The following is a 20,226-nucleotide window of genomic DNA, read 5'->3' as shown; positions in this document are numbered from 1 at the left end:
CGGTAATCTCACTTTCTTTGTCCAAAAAAATTGAAATCAAGAAAGAAGTGTAACTTTCTGAAAAAACAAGATCAACATTTATGTACTAACCCACAATAACAACAACAACAATAACAAAAATGTAATGTATTGAGAAAAAAAAAGAAACTTAACTATAAGGGAAAAAGAAGTTACTCTTGCGATCAAGAAGTGTTGCTCTCCATAAATCTGCAAAAAAAGAAAATTGATTATCAGTAAAAAGATTTGAACTTTACACTAAAAGAGACTGAATATCAGTACAATAATTTGAACTTTACACTTAAAGAGACTGAATATCAGTACAAAAATTTGAACTTTACACTTAAAGAGACTGATTATCAGTACAAAGATTTGAACTTTACACTAAAAGAAGAAAAGGGGACTCAATCTTTTCTTACATCAGTGGAAGATCCAAGCTTTTCAACTGATTTTCTCAGTGCAATTGCTTCATTTGTGCTATTTTTTAAAGAGGTTATATTTTGGAGGGGAAAGTAGAGTAAATTAAGGGATAGGTGACAAAAAAAAGGTCTTTAAATTGGTGACATTTTTTTTTTGATCAAGTCAAACTATTTTAATTAGTGGTTAAGGTAATTGGGGTCTAAAATGTAATATTTAAAATTTTTAAACTTTTAAAAACATTCAAAATAAACTCCATTTCTAATTTCAAAATGTTTGAAAAGTTTCTCTCTCTTCTTAAATTTCAAAATTTAACATCTCTTTCAAAATTTCTTTCTTCCTCTTTTCTTTCATCTTTCTTTCTCTTTTCAGGTGTCTTCTTCTTCTTCTTCATTTTTTTCTCTTCTTCTATTTACATGTTCTTCTTTGTTGTTGCTATCGTTATCATTATCATTTATTATGTTTTATTACGTTTCATTTTTTTCTTTTGTTGATCCTATTTGTTTAAATTTTTTGAAGTTGAAGTCACTGTTTCCTTTAAGAAAGTCAAGCAATAGTTGAAGTTATCGCAATAACTGTTGAAGTTATTCTAGCAACTCCTAAAGTTTATTTAGCAACTGTTGAAGTTTTTTCAGCAACTGCTGAAGTTGCTGCACGAACTATAACAATTGTTGTAGCAAGTGAGATAAAAAGAGAGGGTGGTGGAGTGGAACAATGAAGGTGATGATTGTTGTGGAGGCAAAAGTAAAAAATAAGAAGGTGGCAAAAATGGTGGTAAAAGAGGATGAGAAGAATAAGAGAGTGATAACAATGAAGGAAGAATTGATGGTTGTGGCAGAGGAGGAAGTGACAAAAGGGTGGAGAGGAGGGATGGGGTGGTGGGAGGGGGAATAGGGCTTTTATGTAAATAATAAAACTTGAGGATTTTAAAATTAGTGTCATTAANTTGGCTCAGCTTAAAAGCTGGTCAAACTGACTTAAAAGCTGATTTTTGACTTATTTAGCTGTTTGGCAATACTCAAAATAACTTATTTTAAGTTAAAAAAAACTTATTTTAAGCCAAAAGTTAAAAGCTTAAAATAAGCCCATCCAGCTTTTAACTTTTGGCTTAAAATAAGTTTTTTTCAACTTAAAATAAGTTATTTTGAGTATTGTCAAACAGTTAAATAAGTCAAAAACCAGCTTTTAAGTCAGTTTGACCAGCTTTTAAGCTGAGCCAAACAGGCTCTTAGGGCCCGTTTGGATGAGCTTAAAAAAGTAGCTTTTAAAAAGTACTTTTGAAATTACTGGAACTTATTTTTAAAATAAGTAGTTATGTGTTTGGATAAAAGTGCTGAAGTTAAAAAAAATCGTTGATGTGTTTGGCAAATAAGTGTTTGTAAACACTTTTTTAATCAAAATGTCTGAAATACCCTTAAAAGTTGTTAACATGATAAAAGTTGATTAATTTAATAATAATAATAATAATAATAATAATAATAAATAATAATAATAAAAATAATATGAAAAAAATAATTATAATAATATATAATATATAATAATAATAATAATATATAATAATAATAATGAATAATAAAATAAATAATAATAATAATAATAAAATAATAAAATATTAATGATAATAATAAAAAAAATAACAAAAATATTTAAATATAAATTATAATAATAATAATAATATAACAATATGAAAATAATAATAATAATAATAATAATAATAATAATGAATAATAATAAAATAAAAAATAATAATAATATATAAAATATTAATAATAGTAATTATAATAGTATGTAATAATAATAAATAATAATAATAATAATAAAATAATATGAAAATAATATTAATATAATAATAATAATAATAATAAAGAATAATAAAATAAATAATAATAATAATAAAACGATAAAATATTAATAAACTAATAATTATAATAATAATAATAATAAATAATAATAATAATAATAAATAATAAAATATTAATAAACTAATAATTACAATAACAAATAATAATAATAAATAATAAAATATTAATAAACTAATAATTATAATAATAATAATAATAAATAATAATAATAATAACAATAATAATAATAAAAATAATAAAAATAAAAGAATTAAGGGCAAAAAAGTAAAATATTTGGTCAACTTAAAAGAGTTTTTAAGCTAAAAAAAGTACCACTTTCCCAGCTTTTAACTTTTAGCTTAAAAAAAGTTTTTTTAACTTAAATACCTTTGAAAATTGTCAAACACTTAAATAAGTCAAAAACCAACTTTTAAGTCAGTTTGACCAGCTTATAAGCTAATCCAAACAGGCTTGAAGTCATTTAAAAAGTATGATTCTTTTACCATGTTGGCGTACATGGTTTATGAGGAATTTGAGTTGTTTAAACTCATCCCATATCACTACTCAATACCACTCCAATTATATATATAACTCATGCTTGAGTCTGATTGGATATACTGATGGCGTGTTGCGCCTGACCTCCATTTAGTGGGTCCAATTGGACGCACTAGCTAGCCTTTTTTTCTTGGCGGTCTAATTGGACTCATTGCAGGTGTCTCACATCGGTTTGATCGGGCTTGCTGCAGGTGCCCCACGCCAGCCCCTCAGGCGTATTTGGATTGAAAGCTCCCCATTGGGTCCTAATTCACCTAGAACCGATTGTGAACTCAATATATTCAATCTCATGGGTGAATTCGAAATTAGAAACATAGTATTGGCGTGAGGATGAACACACGTATCACTATAAAAACTTATTTACCTCGAAAGAACTCATATATCGGCGATTTCCTCAAAATCTTGAAGAACTTGAAAACTTTATCGTGAAAATTGATTTTAATCAACTTTGACCGCTAATTGAGGGATAAACTGTATAGGCCTAATAGGGTAAGGAAAAGGTCAAAACATCCCTTCTCAATTCGGATATATTTTCTTAATAAGACAAGTTGTTAAGGAAATTAGAAACTCATGATTAGCATAGAGTGAACAAATCTATCACTATAAAAAAATACGTACCTCTAAAGAACTCAATTCTTGGCGATTTACCTAAAATCTTGAAAAAATTCTTGGAAACTTCCTCTTTTCTTGAACTTTGTCCTAGTTTCTTGAATGCTTTAGAATTGAGTGAAAACTAATTATAATCAAATTTGATCCCTGGGGAACAAAACGTACAGGCCTATAGGGTTGAAAAAAGATCAAAATACCCCTTCTTAATTCGAATGAATTTCTTTAACTGGATAAATTATACTTAAATAGGCATATCACCCTCATTCAAATTTGAAATTTAGCAAACTCGCCGACGTTAGAAAGATGACTCAAGAAACTTTGATTTTATATCTTATGAGCCACCTAACTCATCTGTGCTAAAAGTTATGATTGTTTGAAGTTACCCAAAACTCATAATTTAAGAATAACTTGCACTTATTTTAAATTGACTATTTCTAATTTAATTCTTTTATCTTCTTTTTCTGATTTGACGTCCCATTTGTAGTATTAATTGCGAATGATGTATCCATCTTCAAAAATTATACTAAAATAATAAATATAGAATTATATATCGTGACCGAGCTTGCAAAATTCATTTTTGAGATCCAAAAATATATCCAGTAGCAAAAAAGGAAGATAAATAATAAGGACATTCTATATTAAATTATTATTGAGAGAGACAATTTTGGACAAAAGAATATTGATTATAGAAATATTTTTAAATAAATTATTAATTTAAAAATATTTTTGTTCAATTTCACGTAATCAAGGTCATTTTTAAAAATTTTCCATTTTAATTAATTTGAGAGTCTTAAATAGTTATAAACTTGCACTTATTTTAAATTGACTATTTCTAATTTAATTCTTTTATCTTCTTTTTCTGATTTGACGTCCCATTTGTAGTATTAATTGCGAATGATGTATCCACTTAAAAAATTATACTAAAATAATAAATATAGAATTATATATCGTGACCGAGCTTGCAAAAATCATTTTTGAGATCGAAAAATATATCCAGTAGCAAAAAAGGAAGATAAATAATAAGGACATTCTATATTAAATTATTATTGAGAGAGACAATTTTGGACAAAAAAATATTGATTATAGAAATATTTTTAAATAAATTATTAATTAAAAATATTTTTGTTCAATTTCACGTAATCAAGGTCATTTTTAAAATTTTTTCATTTTAATTAATTTGAGAGTCTTAGATAGTTATAAATAAAATAATATTTAATAAATAAAATTAGTTGATTTATGACATCTTAATTAATTATTAAAAAGAAATATTTATATAAAATTTACTCTATAAATACATTAAATAGTTGGGATTGGACAACGAGTAGAGAAAACAATTTTTTTTTTTTGATAAAAATATGTAACTGAAATTTTAAAAATATTTTTATTATTATTTAAAATATTAATCTTTTTTTTTTTTACTTATAATTCTTGTTTTTTCACCAAACTTGAATATTTTCTAATTGAGCAAAACCCCAAAATTTTGAAGGTTTAGCCTTCTCTTTAAGCCGCCCTGCCCCTTTGCCATTATTTCCCTTTTTTCAGCGCCACCGTCTGTTCAGCAGCTCTACCTTCTCCCTCGCCGGAAGCTCCAATTTTCCACCGTCCGTTCAGCAGCTCTACCTTCTACGTCGACGGAAGCTCCAGTTTGTACTCGAAGTTCCGTTACAAGCAATGGGCACAGCTAATATAAGGGATATTTTGACTTGTTTTAGTCCTTCGTTAGACTTCTTTGCTATAAGTTCTGGTGATGGCCGTATCAAGGTATAGTCCTTCAATTATTTGTTTTTTTTTTTGAAATTTTATTAAGTATATCATTGGGAATTTTTCTGTCAGATATGGGATACTGTGAAGGGTCAGGTACAGACCGAGTTTGCAGATATTGTGTCAACGGAGAAAGAAAGCTCGTTTAATAAGCCAGGAGGTCATCTTTCAATGGATTATACTTGCATGAAGTGGTTATCATGTGACAGAAAGGTACAGTTTTGTTTGAGAAAAAAAAGGAATGATTTAGCATAACTCTTTTTTTAACTAGAGCTATATTTACTGGTTGGTCAGAAAAAAAGGAAGATTGGAACTTCATTATTGGTGTTAGGTACAGGAAGTGGTGACGTTTTGGCTTTAGATGTATCTGCAGGTCATCTGAAATGGAGATTTAGTGATTGCCATCCTGGGTAAGTTCTTTTGCGGAACTCATAACTAGAATTATCTTGACTTACAGAAAGAATGGTATATTCACTTTAAAGCTTTCTTTTTGTTTCTACTTCATACTATATGTTGGACAATGGACATTGGAATATAAACCTTATGTGTTGGACAATGGACATAGGAGTATAAATCTTTCAATGTGAGTTGTAGGACGTATTGTGAAGAAAATGTAAAATAGCTTTAAGTTGCAATTTGACAAGTGTATAGATATAGAGGCCCAAAAGTTGATGTCTAGCACAGATGTCCAACTTTGAAGAAGGGAGATTTTGGATGATCTTTTGTCAGTTGTGCTATTTGTAATGAAAATAAATTTTAAGGTGGCTCAGATGGTTTGGCTTGGGACTCCCATAATGGAGGTCTCAAGTTCGAAACGTTGCTTGTGACAACTGGGGATCAATTTTCTGGATCAAGCTTGTTGCACAGGGCTTGCCTAGTGCAGTTTACCTCTCCTATGTCGTTTGCGAACTATTGCACAAGAGCAAGGTTTACCCTGTGCCTGTGGGTTCCCTTGTCAACAAAAAAAGTAATAAAATAATTTACCCCACGTTTTTCTCTTATTATTTTTCCGGTTGTCATTAGTTGCTCATTGTTTTTGTATCCTAAAGCTGTAAAAGTAAAGCAGAAATCTTTCTGATAAAGTTGATCTCTGAAGTAGTAATGACCTGTAGATCATGCCACTTGTACCGTCTCCATCTTGGAGCTTGCCTCTGTTCCTTTTACATGTATCATTCTCACAGTTCAAAGGTGCATTTTTCTATATTATTTTATGGGACATTATCATGTAGTAAGATGATGATATGACGTATCTCCCTTGCTTTTATTGAAATTTTGTATGTCAATGAGCAGCGGTGTCAACGCCATCTCATTCCCTTCACATGGTTCATTCATTTACACGGCTGGTGCTGATGGACTAGTTTGCAAAATTGACTCCATGTCCGGAAATTTACTGCATAAGTTTAAAGCTTCCACTAAAGCAATATCATCTTTATCCATTTCATCAGGTTTGTATCTGTAAATGTTCGTTGTCTTCATTGATGGCTACAGTTCAATTATCTTTTGTTTTAGTCAATCTGGAGTACTCTCAACAATGATGCAAGATTCCCTGAGCCAAGAGTTATCAAAATTCTTCTAGTGTCATTGTTAGATCACTATAGTTTCTGGATACATGTATTGCTCCAGTTTTGTCCTCCTTCCTCCAGTATCTCGTGTTAGCATTCCTGTTATTGTTTTCTTGTAGCGACCAACTTTCTTTGCTTAATTTGGTTTCCTCTTGTGGCTTATGTCTAGCCAGATGGGAAAATATTAGCAACAGCAACTTCTCAGTTGAAGGTTTTCAATTGCTTGGATGACAAAAAGCTCCAGAAATTTACAGGCCATCCTGTGAGTATTATGATTTTTTCCTTTTATTTTTCATGTACTTACCTTTTGATGTATTTTCTTCGTGGTTAAGTGAAGTTAAAACAGCCTGCAGAATACTTCTAATACAATCCTTGGGAGTCACCTTATTTCTTTTCTCCCTTTTTATTAGGGGGCTGTCCGGTGTATGGTTTTCTCTGAAGATGGGAGACATGTTCTTTCTTCTGCTGTTGGTGACCGACATGTAGCAGTTTGGAAGTTAGATGGTAGCAAAAAGAAATCAGCATGCTGCTCGCTGGCAATGGATCACCCTGCTGTCTTCTTGGATAGCTACAACATTAAATCTGGAGCTGAAAATGATGTAGGCTTGGGTGTTTTGGCCATTTCAGAAATTGGTGTTTGCTACTTTTGGCATGGAAAGAGCTTTGAGGAACTGCACAATGGGAAGCCCACAAAGATATTTGCATCTTTAGATGAGAAAATAATGAAGAAACATAAAGAAACCATGCATAATATTTTTTCAGCAAAATTGCAATCTATTGGCACATCTGGTTCTGGCCATATGTTTGTTGCATATGGCTTGCTTATAAAACCATCATTTGAAAAAGTTATGGTGCAGCCTGGGGACGATATCAGATTAAAAAGTTCACTTGACGGGATCCTTCTACCCTTCAGTCAATCTCGCAAATCTAAACAAGCATCCAAGACCCAGAGTCAGGGTAACACTCTCTCCTCCTCCTTTTGCACTTGCCTCCCGTCTTCTCTAGTTTCTATGTAAAAAAACATGTAATTATCGAACCCTATTTGATAATCAAACCGTGTTAAATAGGAATTGCCATTGACATATTTGGCATGGCGATGTGTATGTTTCGGGAATTTTTTGCTCTTATATCTGCAAATTTGCTGTTCCCTTCCAAATTTTAATGCATTTTTCATTTCTTTACACATGGCTAATTTCCACCTGTTCTTTCCTCTCTTAACGTTTTCTCCAGATTAGAGAATTTTAACCTCCTAATCTATGGCCCTATATGTAGAGGAGCCCAATGTATCCTTGTGAATGGCCTGTCTAAATTTGATTGGTTGAAAATGTCTAGGAGGAGGTCCAATACACCACTGTTCTTTTCTCTAGTCCCTTTTTGTATTCTTAGCTCCCATGTAGTACAACCTTATGACGTATCACTTACAAAAAGAAAATTGTCCAAAGCCTTGAGATGACAGTCATCCTGTGCCATTATGTACATTTATATCTTTCCTCCTTTGTGTAATCTTTAAGTCATGTGTTTGATTGGCTTTCAAGTTAATATGCATAAGTATGGGGTATTATTTTTGACAGAGTTACAGAGTTGCATTTATAAATGGTAATACTATTTATTTCCTTAGGAAGAAAGAAAAAAGTAATATTATCTTACAGTTTATGGTAAAGAATCACAAAGATTTAAATGTGATGCTCAATTTGAAATTGATACAGGTGTGTCCTAACATTATTTTTTGCATTCAACAGTTACTGCTCTCGATCGTGCAAATGCAGAGGGTGCATTACTTCCTTTGCCCATGATTCTTGATCACGTTGGCGTGGAGACTGGAATTAAGCCCACAGTTAGCAAAGGTATCACCTAAATTGCCCCAATAAGATATCTTGGTTTTGTTGGCACATTTTTTTTGCGTCTGCACAATATGTAAACACCTTTTTGGAACATGCGATGGTTGTGCATCTTGATTTCAAGTCTCATTGCCATTCCTAAGGGGAAAAATCTTATAGACTAGAGCTGCTGACACAACTGGTTATTCCATATCTGATTGTAGGTTGAATTCCAAACAACAACAATATATCCTCACCTTTGTGGGTTAGTGTAGGTTGAATTCCCCAAGAGGAAAAATCTTATAGACTAGAACTGCTGATGAAACTGTTTACTCCATGCCGGAATTGTAGGTTGAAGTAAACAGAACTTTTTGAGATACTCTACTACTTCCAGATCCATGCTTTATTCGGGTTAATCGTCATTTTGAGACTTGTGATCCATGATCTGCCTACAGTGATTTGTGCTGAATATCGTACTGTTCAACTCAAATGTGTGAGGGGAACTTTCTTCTCTTTTCATCAGTACTTTACTACTAGTGAAGAGTAAGTTATGTGAGCTAAGATGAGATTTTGCTAGAATATCTCAGGAAGTGTTTCATCACTGACTATAGTTCTCTCGTCATGATTCTATGGACTATTAGAACATTGTCCCAATTAATTTCTGTGTTTATCCTTTTGTCTCCAGAATACTTAAAGATGCCATTAAGTGCTTACTTCTGAACATGAAGCTTTTTCTTTATTGCTATTTACAGATGTCATTGGTACACAAGCAGAAGATGAGGTCACAATTTGCATGGAGGACCAGTTAAGATCCTTGGGTATAATTAGCAGCGACAATGATCTCTTGCCTCCCTCAATTCTTGATGCTAAGATTTTGAAAAGAATAAGTGCTGATGCTAGTGTGCCACAAAAGAAGGTCCATATCTCATGAAATACTGAGGATACTTTTGGGTCTGATTTGGTCAGTGTTCATGTTAAAATATCTGAAATAATTTGTTTTTAACTGTATTCATTTAACGCAGATGAAAGCCGCTGTTTTATCCATGGAACCACATGATGCTTACAACTTTTTGAAAGCCTTGGTGGCTGCATGGCAGTCCAGGTGGGATCTTCGAACTTTTAAGGAGATTGCACCCTTTTACTCCATATTGTACTTTAAGAGTGGAGATGCACTGCATAGCCCCACTTTAAGGAGCCAAAAAGGGAAGTCATGAACTACATTTCATGTAATGTAGTACACTTTAAAGAGAGTTAGAGTACTGCAGTGGATACAAATCTAAAATAACCTTAAGGAAAGGGCTTATGTAAAATAAAGAGAAATTCAAAACAAGTACATGATTGAGAATATTCATTAATGAGCATTCTCAATGAGAGCTCAGATTGAATCGGTATATCAATACTAATTTGATCTGAGCTCTTGGAATGGGTATAAATTCGGCATTGGGTCGCGCAATCTTGGTGATCTTCTTTATCTAATGAATGGGGAAAAATGGCTTGGCGGTGTGAAACAAGTTTTCATAAGTTATAGGGACTTGAGAATGGAACAAAAAACATGGAGATGTCTCGTAAAGAGATGCAGCTATGTTGAAAAGAAAATCATCTCACTTGCATGTACTATAAAAGTTGGTACTCTTTTTTGAATTAAGTACCTAAAGAATTGCCTGTTTCAATTCTTGTTGTTTAAACTGATTCCACTGGATGTTCTTTGACATAAAATCATTTCAATTTGAGATAGAATTGGAAGTTTTAAACTACTTCAAAATACTACCAAGAAATTGCTCCAGGGCTTTGATCTGGTGATAAGTGTGCAGCACATGATGTGTAGTTAGGTGCTTATCACGTGCTTCAACCCGGCACTGACAAAAGCCTGGTGTTAAAGTGAAGAAGAGTAGATGGGTAGATCCAATTTCACTGAGTTTCGAACAGTTTGCACCTGCCTCGGGGTTTTCTCGGTTGGGTTAAGAGTTTGGAATTCATATTGGAAAAGTTATTCCTCCTGAAACTCTCCACAAATATCTAATTTTTTCTTTATGGACATCATGAAACACAATGTTGCAGAAGTAATGATTGCCACAATTTAAGATATAAATTTGGAGATTCATATCAGAATTTTGCACTCCTGTAACTTTTCAAAAGGGCCAGTTCTTGCTTTATTTGGCAGAATCAATTGTTCACCATTTAGTTATTGATGGCTAAATATTTATGCATATGATGATTCTCTTTTGGTTTTGCATGTATTTTCTTTTTTGCAGATCAAGCTTGGGAACGCATGTTCTTCCATGGATATGCTGTATATTGGTGAACCACAATGAATTTGTTACATCGCAGGAACCACTGACGCCTCTTCTAGATTCCATGAACAAGGTAGATATTCTTCTACAAGGCTAGTATTGCTGTGAAATTTATGGGATTACCTTTAGGGTCGCCAAGTGTCGATGGTTTCATGCTTTCTGCAGTCTTGTTTCTGATTGATCTTTTTGATAAATTAGTTCTTTTTGGTTTTCCAAGTTAAATGTGATGAGTCTTATTGTGTTGTATGTTCTGGAGGAGGCTGTGTTGTTAGAAACGAGTGCTTCACTGCCATTGTTCTCAAAGGAGATCACCTTTGCGCCTATTACTGGCAAGGGGAGGCGACCTCGAAAAGTCGAGGCAATGGTGAGTTGCGAGTGGCAGGCAAGGCGCTAAAGGCGTCGCCTTTTTTTCATTTTCTAAAAAACAGGTCTGATTTAATAATTAACAAGCAATATCAGGGTTTATTTGATGTTTTGGACAAACCTGACTCTCTTCTCCCTTTTTTCTCTCCAATTCGCAATCACGACTCTCTTCTCCAGCCTTACAACCTTCAATAGGTTTTTTCTTCTTTCTTCTCATTTCTTCTTTCTCTGCTGCTTAGCGACCTCAGCAGGTACGTTTCCGCCTTTTTTCTTCTTCTCTTTGCAAACCCTAGCGACCTAGTTCAAATTCCAGTAGTGACAAATACTTGAAGTAATATCTTTCCATAGATTTTCTTTCAAAAACTTGGCATAACATTTGGAGGTGATTTCAAATAACAATTTATTCATCTATGTATCTGGCTCATTATTTCAACTTCAAACTTGAAATATGAAACATGAAGCTCGAAAAATAGGTTTTATGAGTTCTATGCAGTTTTTCATGTTTTCCCACACAAGGCTTCAACTATGCTTTCATATCCAAACAAAACTTCAACTTTCAAATATCCTTTTCAACTTCAAGGGTGTTTGGATTTGGCCTATTTTAATTGATTTTTGGCTTTTAAGATCTTTTTTGGGAAAATGCACAAGTACCCCCAACCTATGCCTGAAATCCTAGTGGCACACTTGTACTTTTCTAAGGTCCTATTATCCCCTCGAACTTGTTTTATAAATAATTTTCTAGCCCTTTTCGTCCTACATGGCACTATAATTGAATAAATTGTCAACACGTGCTGTGCGCACAAGATAGTGCCGTGTAAGCCTAAAAGGGGTAGAAAATTATTTATAAAATAAGTTCAGCGGGTAATATTACCTTAATATAGTATAGATGTGTCTTTTAGATTTCGGGCATAGTTCAGGGGGTACTTATGCATTTTCCCATCTTTTTATATTTTTTAGAGGTTTTCGGAAAAAACAAAAAGTGCTTGTAAGCACCTACTTTTAGGCCCCCCCCCCCAAAAAAAAAAAAAAAAAAAAAAAAAAACTTAAAGCTAAAAACCAAAAGTTGGGTATGACCAACTTATGGCTTTTAGTTTTTAGCTTATAAGCTACTTAAAAAAGTCAATCCAAACCCCCTTAATTTTAAATCTCTATTTTTTTCTTCAAACATCAACCAATTCATGTCCATATCAAGTGATTTTATTCCATAGGTGGATACTTCCTGATACCTCTATGGGTGGTGGGAAGTAGCAGGTACCTTGTGGTATAGTGAGTCCACAAGCCAGCCTGGACACCACCCATTTTTTTTAAAAAAATTGAACTGCTCACACCCGTATTATCCATCAGTATATCCAGGTAAACAAAGATTCCATGTATGATGTAACACTTCCTCATGGAGTGCCATGTTTTTCTGGATACCACCCATTTTTTTTTAAAAAAAATTGAATTGCTCATACCCATATTACCCATCAGTATATCCAGGTAAACAAAGATTCCATGTATGATCTAACACTTCCTCATGGAGTGCCATTTTTTTCTGGATACTGCAGTTTGTTTTAGTACGGAAAACCTGCCTATTTGTTGCAATGAACCATATTTTCTATATTTGATTAATGGAGAAAGTGCCTTTGTAAATCAATCATTTTACCTACATGTTGTAACCTAAGTGGAAGACTCATTTGCAGTCACATTAAAAAGCTATCTCCTTATCTGAAGTGTATCGCAGTGGCCCTTGAGTAGCTAAGCTGGGGCACATTGGGTGGACAACACATTTTTATTGTTCTAGACTTGTAAAGTTTGCAGCTGAAATTGGAAGACTACAAGAAAATTAGCAATCATGAGACCTAATCAAGTTTGATCACCTAAAAAGTTAGAAAATGGCCCCAAAACAAAGGAAAATGGGAGTCATTTTACAGTATGCATAATTTGTTTGATAGCTTAATCCGAGATTAGTTGGGGTTGTCTATATAAATAATCTATTCCGTTTCATTTGGACATTTTCCATTTGAATATCCATTAGTCTGGGTTCTCATTGTTTGGTAACTGAAGTCCATATCTGATTAAAATTGGTTAGTTTTACATATCTTGAGGGTCAGTCAATTTCCAATTATTCTTTAATAGTTCTAACTCCTTTGATGAAAATTGGCCCTGATGTCTGTTAGTAGGCATATTCATTTCTATGGAGCTGCAATGAATAGAGTACTAAATCCCACCTTCATTATATCATGCTTTATAGGTCACATTTTTTTTGTCAGTTTCCAAAGAATTGAATCTCCTATAGAACCCTTGTTTTCCTACTGGTTTGAAGAATTTATCACCATAATTTGTTGTTTCTCATTAGTTGTTGATTTTCTTATTTGATTATGATGACAAAAAATTCACCATTGCTCTGTTGTTAGAAACTGCAAAACTTGAAAGCTATTAAGCACTTCAATCTTTTTTGTTTTTCAGCTTACCAAGTCAAAGGGAGTAGCCCTTAACTCATTATTGCAGTTATCTGGCCGTTTGCAACTCGTAATGGCACAGGTTGATTACTTCAAATAGTAAATGAATCTTAGTCCATTACATTTTTTGCATGAACCCTTATCTATTCTTACTTTTTTATCAGATTGGGAAGGCTGATAATAAGAAAAGTCCGACATCAACACTCGAGGGGCAGATGAATGATAGTGAGGATGATGAGGTAGATGAAGTTATGTATGGCATAGATGAATCTCAAACGAGTAGTGACGGGGATGACTAGGACTTTTTCGGTGAGAGACGTTTCATAAAGCTGAAAGTTGATTGGCAGGTGCTTTTAACAAGGGAATCTATATGGTCAGTTTTGGTAGGAGCTGGGCCTTGGGGCCTTAAATGGGAAGTGCAAGGAGATATAATTTAGGTTGCTCTATCTAGTTTGTTATGGGTATAGGGGTAAAGCCTATGTACTCTCTTTCCTAGACCCCTTCCTGATTGTATGCATTAAGTCGATAATCTGTTGTGTGAGGTTCTTCATAGGTGCCATTTATCTGATCTTTCATTGGTTTTGCTGTTAAAAGTTCCCTTAACTCGCTTCATCCATTGCACTGAACTTGTAAGCTAGGAAGAGAATGTAACAATTGGTGAAATGGGGACCCAGCAATTTATTTGATCCGGTAGTTTCTTTGTGCCTCTGTGTGTGTGAATGAGTTGTATTTTGATCCCCCAAGAAGTTACACACAAAATGGACTCTTGTTTTTGAGTTATCTTACAGTGGCGGTGGTGCAACCAGACTCATTGTTCCAAGTCGCTTGCTTTGAGTGTTTTGTTTGTGCCGTGGCTTCACTGAAGTCATTAATATGTCGTCGTGCATGGAACAATAGAATGAGAATATGATATGACCATTTCTTCCCCTCCTCTCTCTCTCACACACACACAAAAAAATTGTTTCTGCAGGTTCTGTATGATATTTCTGCTTACTCTTGATTGTAGTTACACAAATGAAATGGCCTCACATTTGAACTTGAAAATAAGTTGCCACTATTATGATTTGCTGACTAGATACGAGATCTCTGATTAACATAGTATATGCACATCTGCCTAAGGAACAACATATATGATATGAATTATAGATTCAAAGTTGAAACATTTAAATAAATGTGGGAAGAAGAAAATGAAGATTCAAAAGTAAATATTTTCTCTGGCTATTGGACTTTGGATCTTTTTATAATCTGTTTGCAGTTCATCAATTTCGAACCAGTTAGAACCATAAAGTGCTATATGTTACCTTGAACTACTAGGTGCTCATAGATACTGAAAATCTTGCAGGGTTTTATGTTGCGGACTGTGTTCCCATCATTCTCAATAGCTTTGTGGCGCTAACAGAAGAGACTTAATATGAAATTCTGAATGAAGTCGCTACAGGTAGGCAGTTGCTAGGGATGTCTATGTTCTAGCTGAGGAAATGCCATCTTTCCATTTTTACTGGCTGAGAGTTGTGCTTATTTGTTTTTGCTTGCTTGTTGAGAATATACATATGGTTAATTAGAGGGAAATAGCTTCCTGGGACCTTCTTGTATTTATCTTTTACCAATTACCTAGAAATGGTAGACTTTGTTCAGTCAATATTTAATTTAATGATTGATTACACAATTCTCTCACAATCCAACTTGGTGCTTTGTAATTTCTGAATCTTGACATGTAACATTTTGCTCGGTTTTTGAAGAATCTATAGTATGTGTTTTTGAATGTTTGTTAATTTGAGATATCTTGAAGTAGGGTCGACAAGTTAGTTAGTTGTTGGTGTCCAGGAATTAAAGTTTATAGTTCCTTAGGCTACATAAGTTTGTTGAGACTTAGGGTTAATGAAGTTGAGTTAAACCCCTACATAGATGCAGGTCATCGTTTTTTTTTATCCTTTATGAGTTGAGGGTTCTTCACGATTAAGTATTGTGCCATTATTTTTTTTTGCTTTACTAACATGATTGTTGTAATCAGTAAAGGAATAGATAGAATATACCCGTTCCTTAGGCCAATTTAGAGGTCAATATTCAAATAATATATTTGACTCACATTATACTTTATTATTTTTAAACATTAATTTACCATTAATTATAAAGAAATTAACATCTTGATAGTAAGTCAACTAATTTATGATAGTTTTAATCATGTCAAATTTATTAAAGTTTGAATTTGTGGCACTTTACATCTTTGGAAAAACTATTCATCATATATCATTAAGGGTTTTGGTGATACTATAGTTGAAGAAAATGAAGTGTCAAGTCAGGATAAAGCAAAAAATGTGATTTTTCTTCATCATCTTCTTGATGGAATCGTGGAGGTTGAATATTTGACAATAAAAGATCCGCTTAATTGTGGATAAATTTTAAAGGAAGATAAGGCTATCTTAAGGTAACACTATTGTTAAGGATTCATTAAGAGTGGATTCACTTATGATTTCAAGATTTTGAAATTTTAGTTGAGTATGATTCTACGTTATTTTGAATCACTTTTCAATTGCAATTATATGGAGAAACAATAAAAGACGAGGATATGTTGGAAACTAACTACTTTTTATGCGTCAATTGTCTTATTACACCAACAATACCGTGAAAAAGATTTTTAGAAATACTCGAAATTGGTCTCATGCTTTTTGGAGGTTGAGCAACATAATGTCTTTCAACGAGAAATCAAAAAGCCCCTCCCATTGGAACTGCTTCATTACTGTCACGCCCTGAGCCTTCACCCTGGACGTGATTGACACTCGAGAGCCATTGTTGGTCTCCAAATGAACCCTCGTCCTGTCTCAATACTTAGTGGAAGACTTAGTGCCTGTTTGAATTGGCTTATTTTAGGTGCTTTTAAGTCGAAGTAATTTTTAAGCAGTTTTTAAGTGTTCGGGTAAAGTTAAAAAAATGCTTATAAGTACTTATTTAAAGTCGAAATAACTAAAATAAGCCAAAAGCCATAAGTTAGAAATTCTAACTTATGACTTTTGGTTTATAAGTCATAAGAAAAAGTCAATCCAAACAAGCCCTTACTCAACAAAATAGAACTCAACACAACTTCAATTCATAAGAATATCATAAATGAAATAGTTTAATTCAATATACTCAAATGGACATAAGTGTTCAACTCATTGTCTTTAAAATATCAACAAATATGAGAAATCCTCAACTAGTACTATCTATGAAGCCTCTAATAATCATGATAAACGCCGGGTGAAGACCGACAACATCTTAATAAGACTGAGAATAAAAGTAGAATCCTCCAAAAGCAAGAAAGCTTACCAAAACAACTCTAAAACTGCAAGTGGTATCAATGGGGTGCCTGTTGATGACCCCAAATTCATGTATTCTGCATCATAAAAAGACGCAGATCAAATGACGTCAATACATTGAATGTACGAGAATGTAAGGGGAATTTTAAAGCACAATTAAAAGCTTGAACTGATAAAAGGAAATACATACTCATCTCATTCAACTCAATCCGACTCAAGGACACTCAAAGATGCTAAAAACTCAGAAATACTCAACTCAATTTAATATAAAAGTAGCAATAAGGATGCAATATAAAGAAAACTTTTAAATAGTAGCTAGTAACTCAACGTATTTAAAAATATACGAATAAACTCTTTTACTCTTATTTGAGAGATTCTTCAATCGACAACCATCACTATGAGTTATGTGATGATACAACGTCTCGCCCACGCTACCATAATTGTCCTATACCTTGCCAGATTATAAGACATCCTCAACTAAGTGAATCCACCAAGCTATGCTTAAAAGCAACAATGAATCATCTAAAAATTATGACCTTGTACCCGTGTTGTCATGCATGATTTATGAGGACTTTGGATTATCTGAACTCGTCTCCATATAGGTGTGCAATACTACTCTCAATAATATAATTCATGCTCACATGTTTAAAAATATTTCCTCATCTCAAACTTTGAGTTTATTACTCAAAAGTTTCTCTTAAGAGAGATGGTACTCAAAAACTTCTCATAAACTCATTTGGAAACCAAAGTTTTCTCTTGCTTTAAATACAAAAGCTGTTGGGATTTATGCAGTTTTGATGATTGACAAAGATAGAAGAAACATGTCAGTCAACACGGTCCAAAGGTACACTGTCATGAGCTGTTGAATTCGAGAAAGCTTCTAAAATGAATAAAGATAAGAGTGCAGAAATAAAGGAATGGATAATGTTAATTTCGTGAGAAACCCCACGAAAATAAACATCTGATGAATTGAAGAGAAAGAATTAATGAGTTTGATTTGAAGAAGGAGTCTAAAGAGGCAAGTAATTTTAATTGAAGAAGGAGTCTCACTTAAAGTAGAACTCTAAAAGTTACTGTCGAATTAAAGTGTTGGAGTTCTACTACAATACAACAGAATTAATTAATGCAATTTGAAAAAGAAGTCCAAAGAATGTAGGAGTTTGAATTGAAGAAGGAGTCTTACTTGAAGTAGAACTCTAAGTCAAGAGAGTTCAAGTCAATAAGGAGTTTGAAGTGAACAATAACTCTATGATAAATTGTGCTTAAATATAAGTAAAGTCGTCCAGAATACTTGTGCACTTACAGAGCAAAAAAGCGATTGAGAAATTCACTTTGCAAGTGATACCAGCGAACTGAAGGAACACATCGAAGAACCCGATCCTTTACAGAGTTTATGTGTTAGGAGTTTTTCTTTGTGAATGAGTCTTGATGTAATCTTAGTTCAGTGAGTTATAAACTGAATTAAGAGTGTTGTCTTAGGGTTGTGATAACTCGAACAGTTGGGAACACATACCTTGGGAGGTTTGTGTTGAAGGTTAGGAATTAGAGTTAATTCCTAGGATTACCAGAGTTGTAGTTCAAATCCATAACTTGAAGTTAAGGTAGGTTGCAAAGTTTATAATTTATCTTTTGTGGAGGCTCGTAGTTGATTTAGTGAAGTTGGAGTTAAATCCTATAAGGGTACCAGTCGTGATTTTTAAACCTTTTGAGGCGGGTGTTTCCACGTAAAAATAGTGTAATTTACTGTCTTTACTACTTTGTTGGAACACGTTAGACAACCTGTTTCACACTAGGTGAATAGTTAAAATCAATAGATTATTAGGTTGTGTAGAATATCAATTGGTATCAGAGCAGGTTTTCTTTCAAAAGTTTAACCACTTAAGAATAGATCGAAATGAATTCTGCACCTCCACTCGGATATTGTGAAGGACAAGATATCAACAAGCCTTTGTTATTCAACGGTCAGTATTACTTGAAACACCCCGTATTCTACGTGTACTAGTCTTATTTATATAATGCCTATTAAATGCCTTGTGGTATAGTTATGAATTCGGTTTCATAGGCAACTAGTGACAATAGAATAGGTTTAAAGTGAACTGTCCATAGGTTTTGATGCGAGCCAATTAAGTTGATGTCGATGGAAGTGTTTAAACTTGAGACAATAAGGTGGTATTTGAGTCTAAAGTATAAAGTGACGTAGTGTATATAATTTCTAAGTTATGTTAAAGTTATTAAGGCCTAGAAATGGAATAAAATATTAAGGTGCTTGCTTGACTTCACTAAGCTAGTAGGTGACAAGTAGGTGCATCACCTACTTTGACTTACTGACCAGACCAAGTAGGTGCATCACCTACTAAGACTCTTTTGACTGCGTTATTAAGACAAGTACACTACACCTATTTGCATTAATTTAGCCCAAGTTGAATAGAAGAATAAGGGGAAAATGAACAACCAAGACCTAATCTTCCCAAGCCCACAAGAAATAATTTTAATGGAAAACTAGGTGCATCTCCTACTTAAATGTGTGCCCAAATTATAGACACTTGTTGGCTGCAAATGAAGTGCATGAAAGGTGGCAAAAGGGACAATGTTCTTAAGTCCAAAAATTCCAAATGAAAAGTCCAAGTAGGTGGGTCACCTACTTGACAAATTATGGCCCAAAATGAGTGAGAAAGTCGGCCAAAGCAGGTCCCTTTAAAAGAGATTGATATCAGCTTTTTCCAGCCATTTTTACTTTGACAAAAAGATCTGATTTCTAGAGCTTTCTCTCTTCTCTCTCTTAGATTCATATAATAGTCATTAAATACCATTAGGGTTCTTGAATAATAGGCATTTCAAGCTATTAAAAGGTATAATTTAAGACAAGTTAAGGAGGACAACCTTTACCTTGAAGAATTCAAGTCTTAGTAAGTGGTAGTTATGTCCATCAAGGTAAGCTACTGCAATTTTCTCCCTTTTGTGCTTGAGTTAATTAGGACACTTGGTATGTGTTAGTGAGTTGGAAATTGTTACTTTTACATGGTGAATTTTGGGGAGGATGTTATGGTGATTAGTGCATGTTGGGACAACTATGGTGGGGAGTCCTCTTTAAATTAAGCTATGAGCTTGTTTAAGCACTTTAAAAGTAACGTTAGCCCTTCAAGTGCTGGTGATCAGAAATCATGATTCATATTGCTTCTATTACATTATTATGTTCAAAGATTATTTTATGTATGTTATGATAAGGGATATGACTGGATGTGCGGGGAAGTTATGGAGACGTTAAAGAACTTAAATATT

At 33.3% G+C, this 20,226-nt stretch overlaps 1 protein-coding gene across 2 annotated transcripts; it reads left to right on the top strand.

The window, feature by feature from the left end:
• Positions 1-4,872: 4,872 nt before the first annotated feature.
• LOC107011718 (WD repeat-containing protein 43) lies at positions 4,873-15,331 on the top strand. 2 transcript variants are annotated; one of them, XM_015211323.2, is made up of 13 exons: positions 4,873-5,180; positions 5,253-5,393; positions 5,475-5,590; positions 6,471-6,625; positions 6,916-7,004; positions 7,153-7,699; positions 8,482-8,586; positions 9,312-9,475; positions 9,582-9,661; positions 10,812-10,923; positions 13,662-13,736; positions 13,819-13,963; positions 14,997-15,331. In XM_015211323.2, the coding sequence occupies exons 1-12, from the start codon at positions 5,091-5,093 to the stop codon at positions 13,951-13,953; spliced, it is 1,809 nt and encodes a 602-aa protein (XP_015066809.1). In that variant the 5' UTR covers positions 4,873-5,090; the 3' UTR covers positions 13,954-13,963; positions 14,997-15,331. The 2 variants fall into 2 exon arrangements, with proteins under 2 accessions (XP_015066809.1, XP_015066808.1); XM_015211322.2 differs by lacking the exon at positions 14,997-15,331 and having other exon boundaries at positions 13,819-14,459.
• Positions 15,332-20,226: the final 4,895 nt, after the last annotated feature.

This window comes from Solanum pennellii, chromosome 2 (genome assembly GCF_001406875.1).
Source record: "Solanum pennellii chromosome 2, SPENNV200".
Classification (NCBI taxonomy): domain Eukaryota; kingdom Viridiplantae; phylum Streptophyta; class Magnoliopsida; order Solanales; family Solanaceae; genus Solanum; species Solanum pennellii.
This window is presented reverse-complemented; position numbering and strand designations above follow the sequence as displayed.

What these genes read in the sequence shown, in the direction of transcription:
- LOC107011718 (XM_015211323.2), top strand. Translation starts at nt 5,091, where the DNA reads ATGGGCACAGCTAATATAAGGGATATTTTGACTTGTTTTAGTCCTTCG. An exon ending in AGAAATTTACAGGCCATCCT is followed by an intron (nt 7,005 to 7,152) that starts GTGAGTATTATG and finishes CCTTTTTATTAG; the next exon opens with GGGGCTGTCCGGTGTATGGT. An exon ending in CTAGTGTGCCACAAAAGAAG is followed by an intron (nt 9,476 to 9,581) that starts GTCCATATCTCA and finishes CATTTAACGCAG; the next exon opens with ATGAAAGCCGCTGTTTTATC.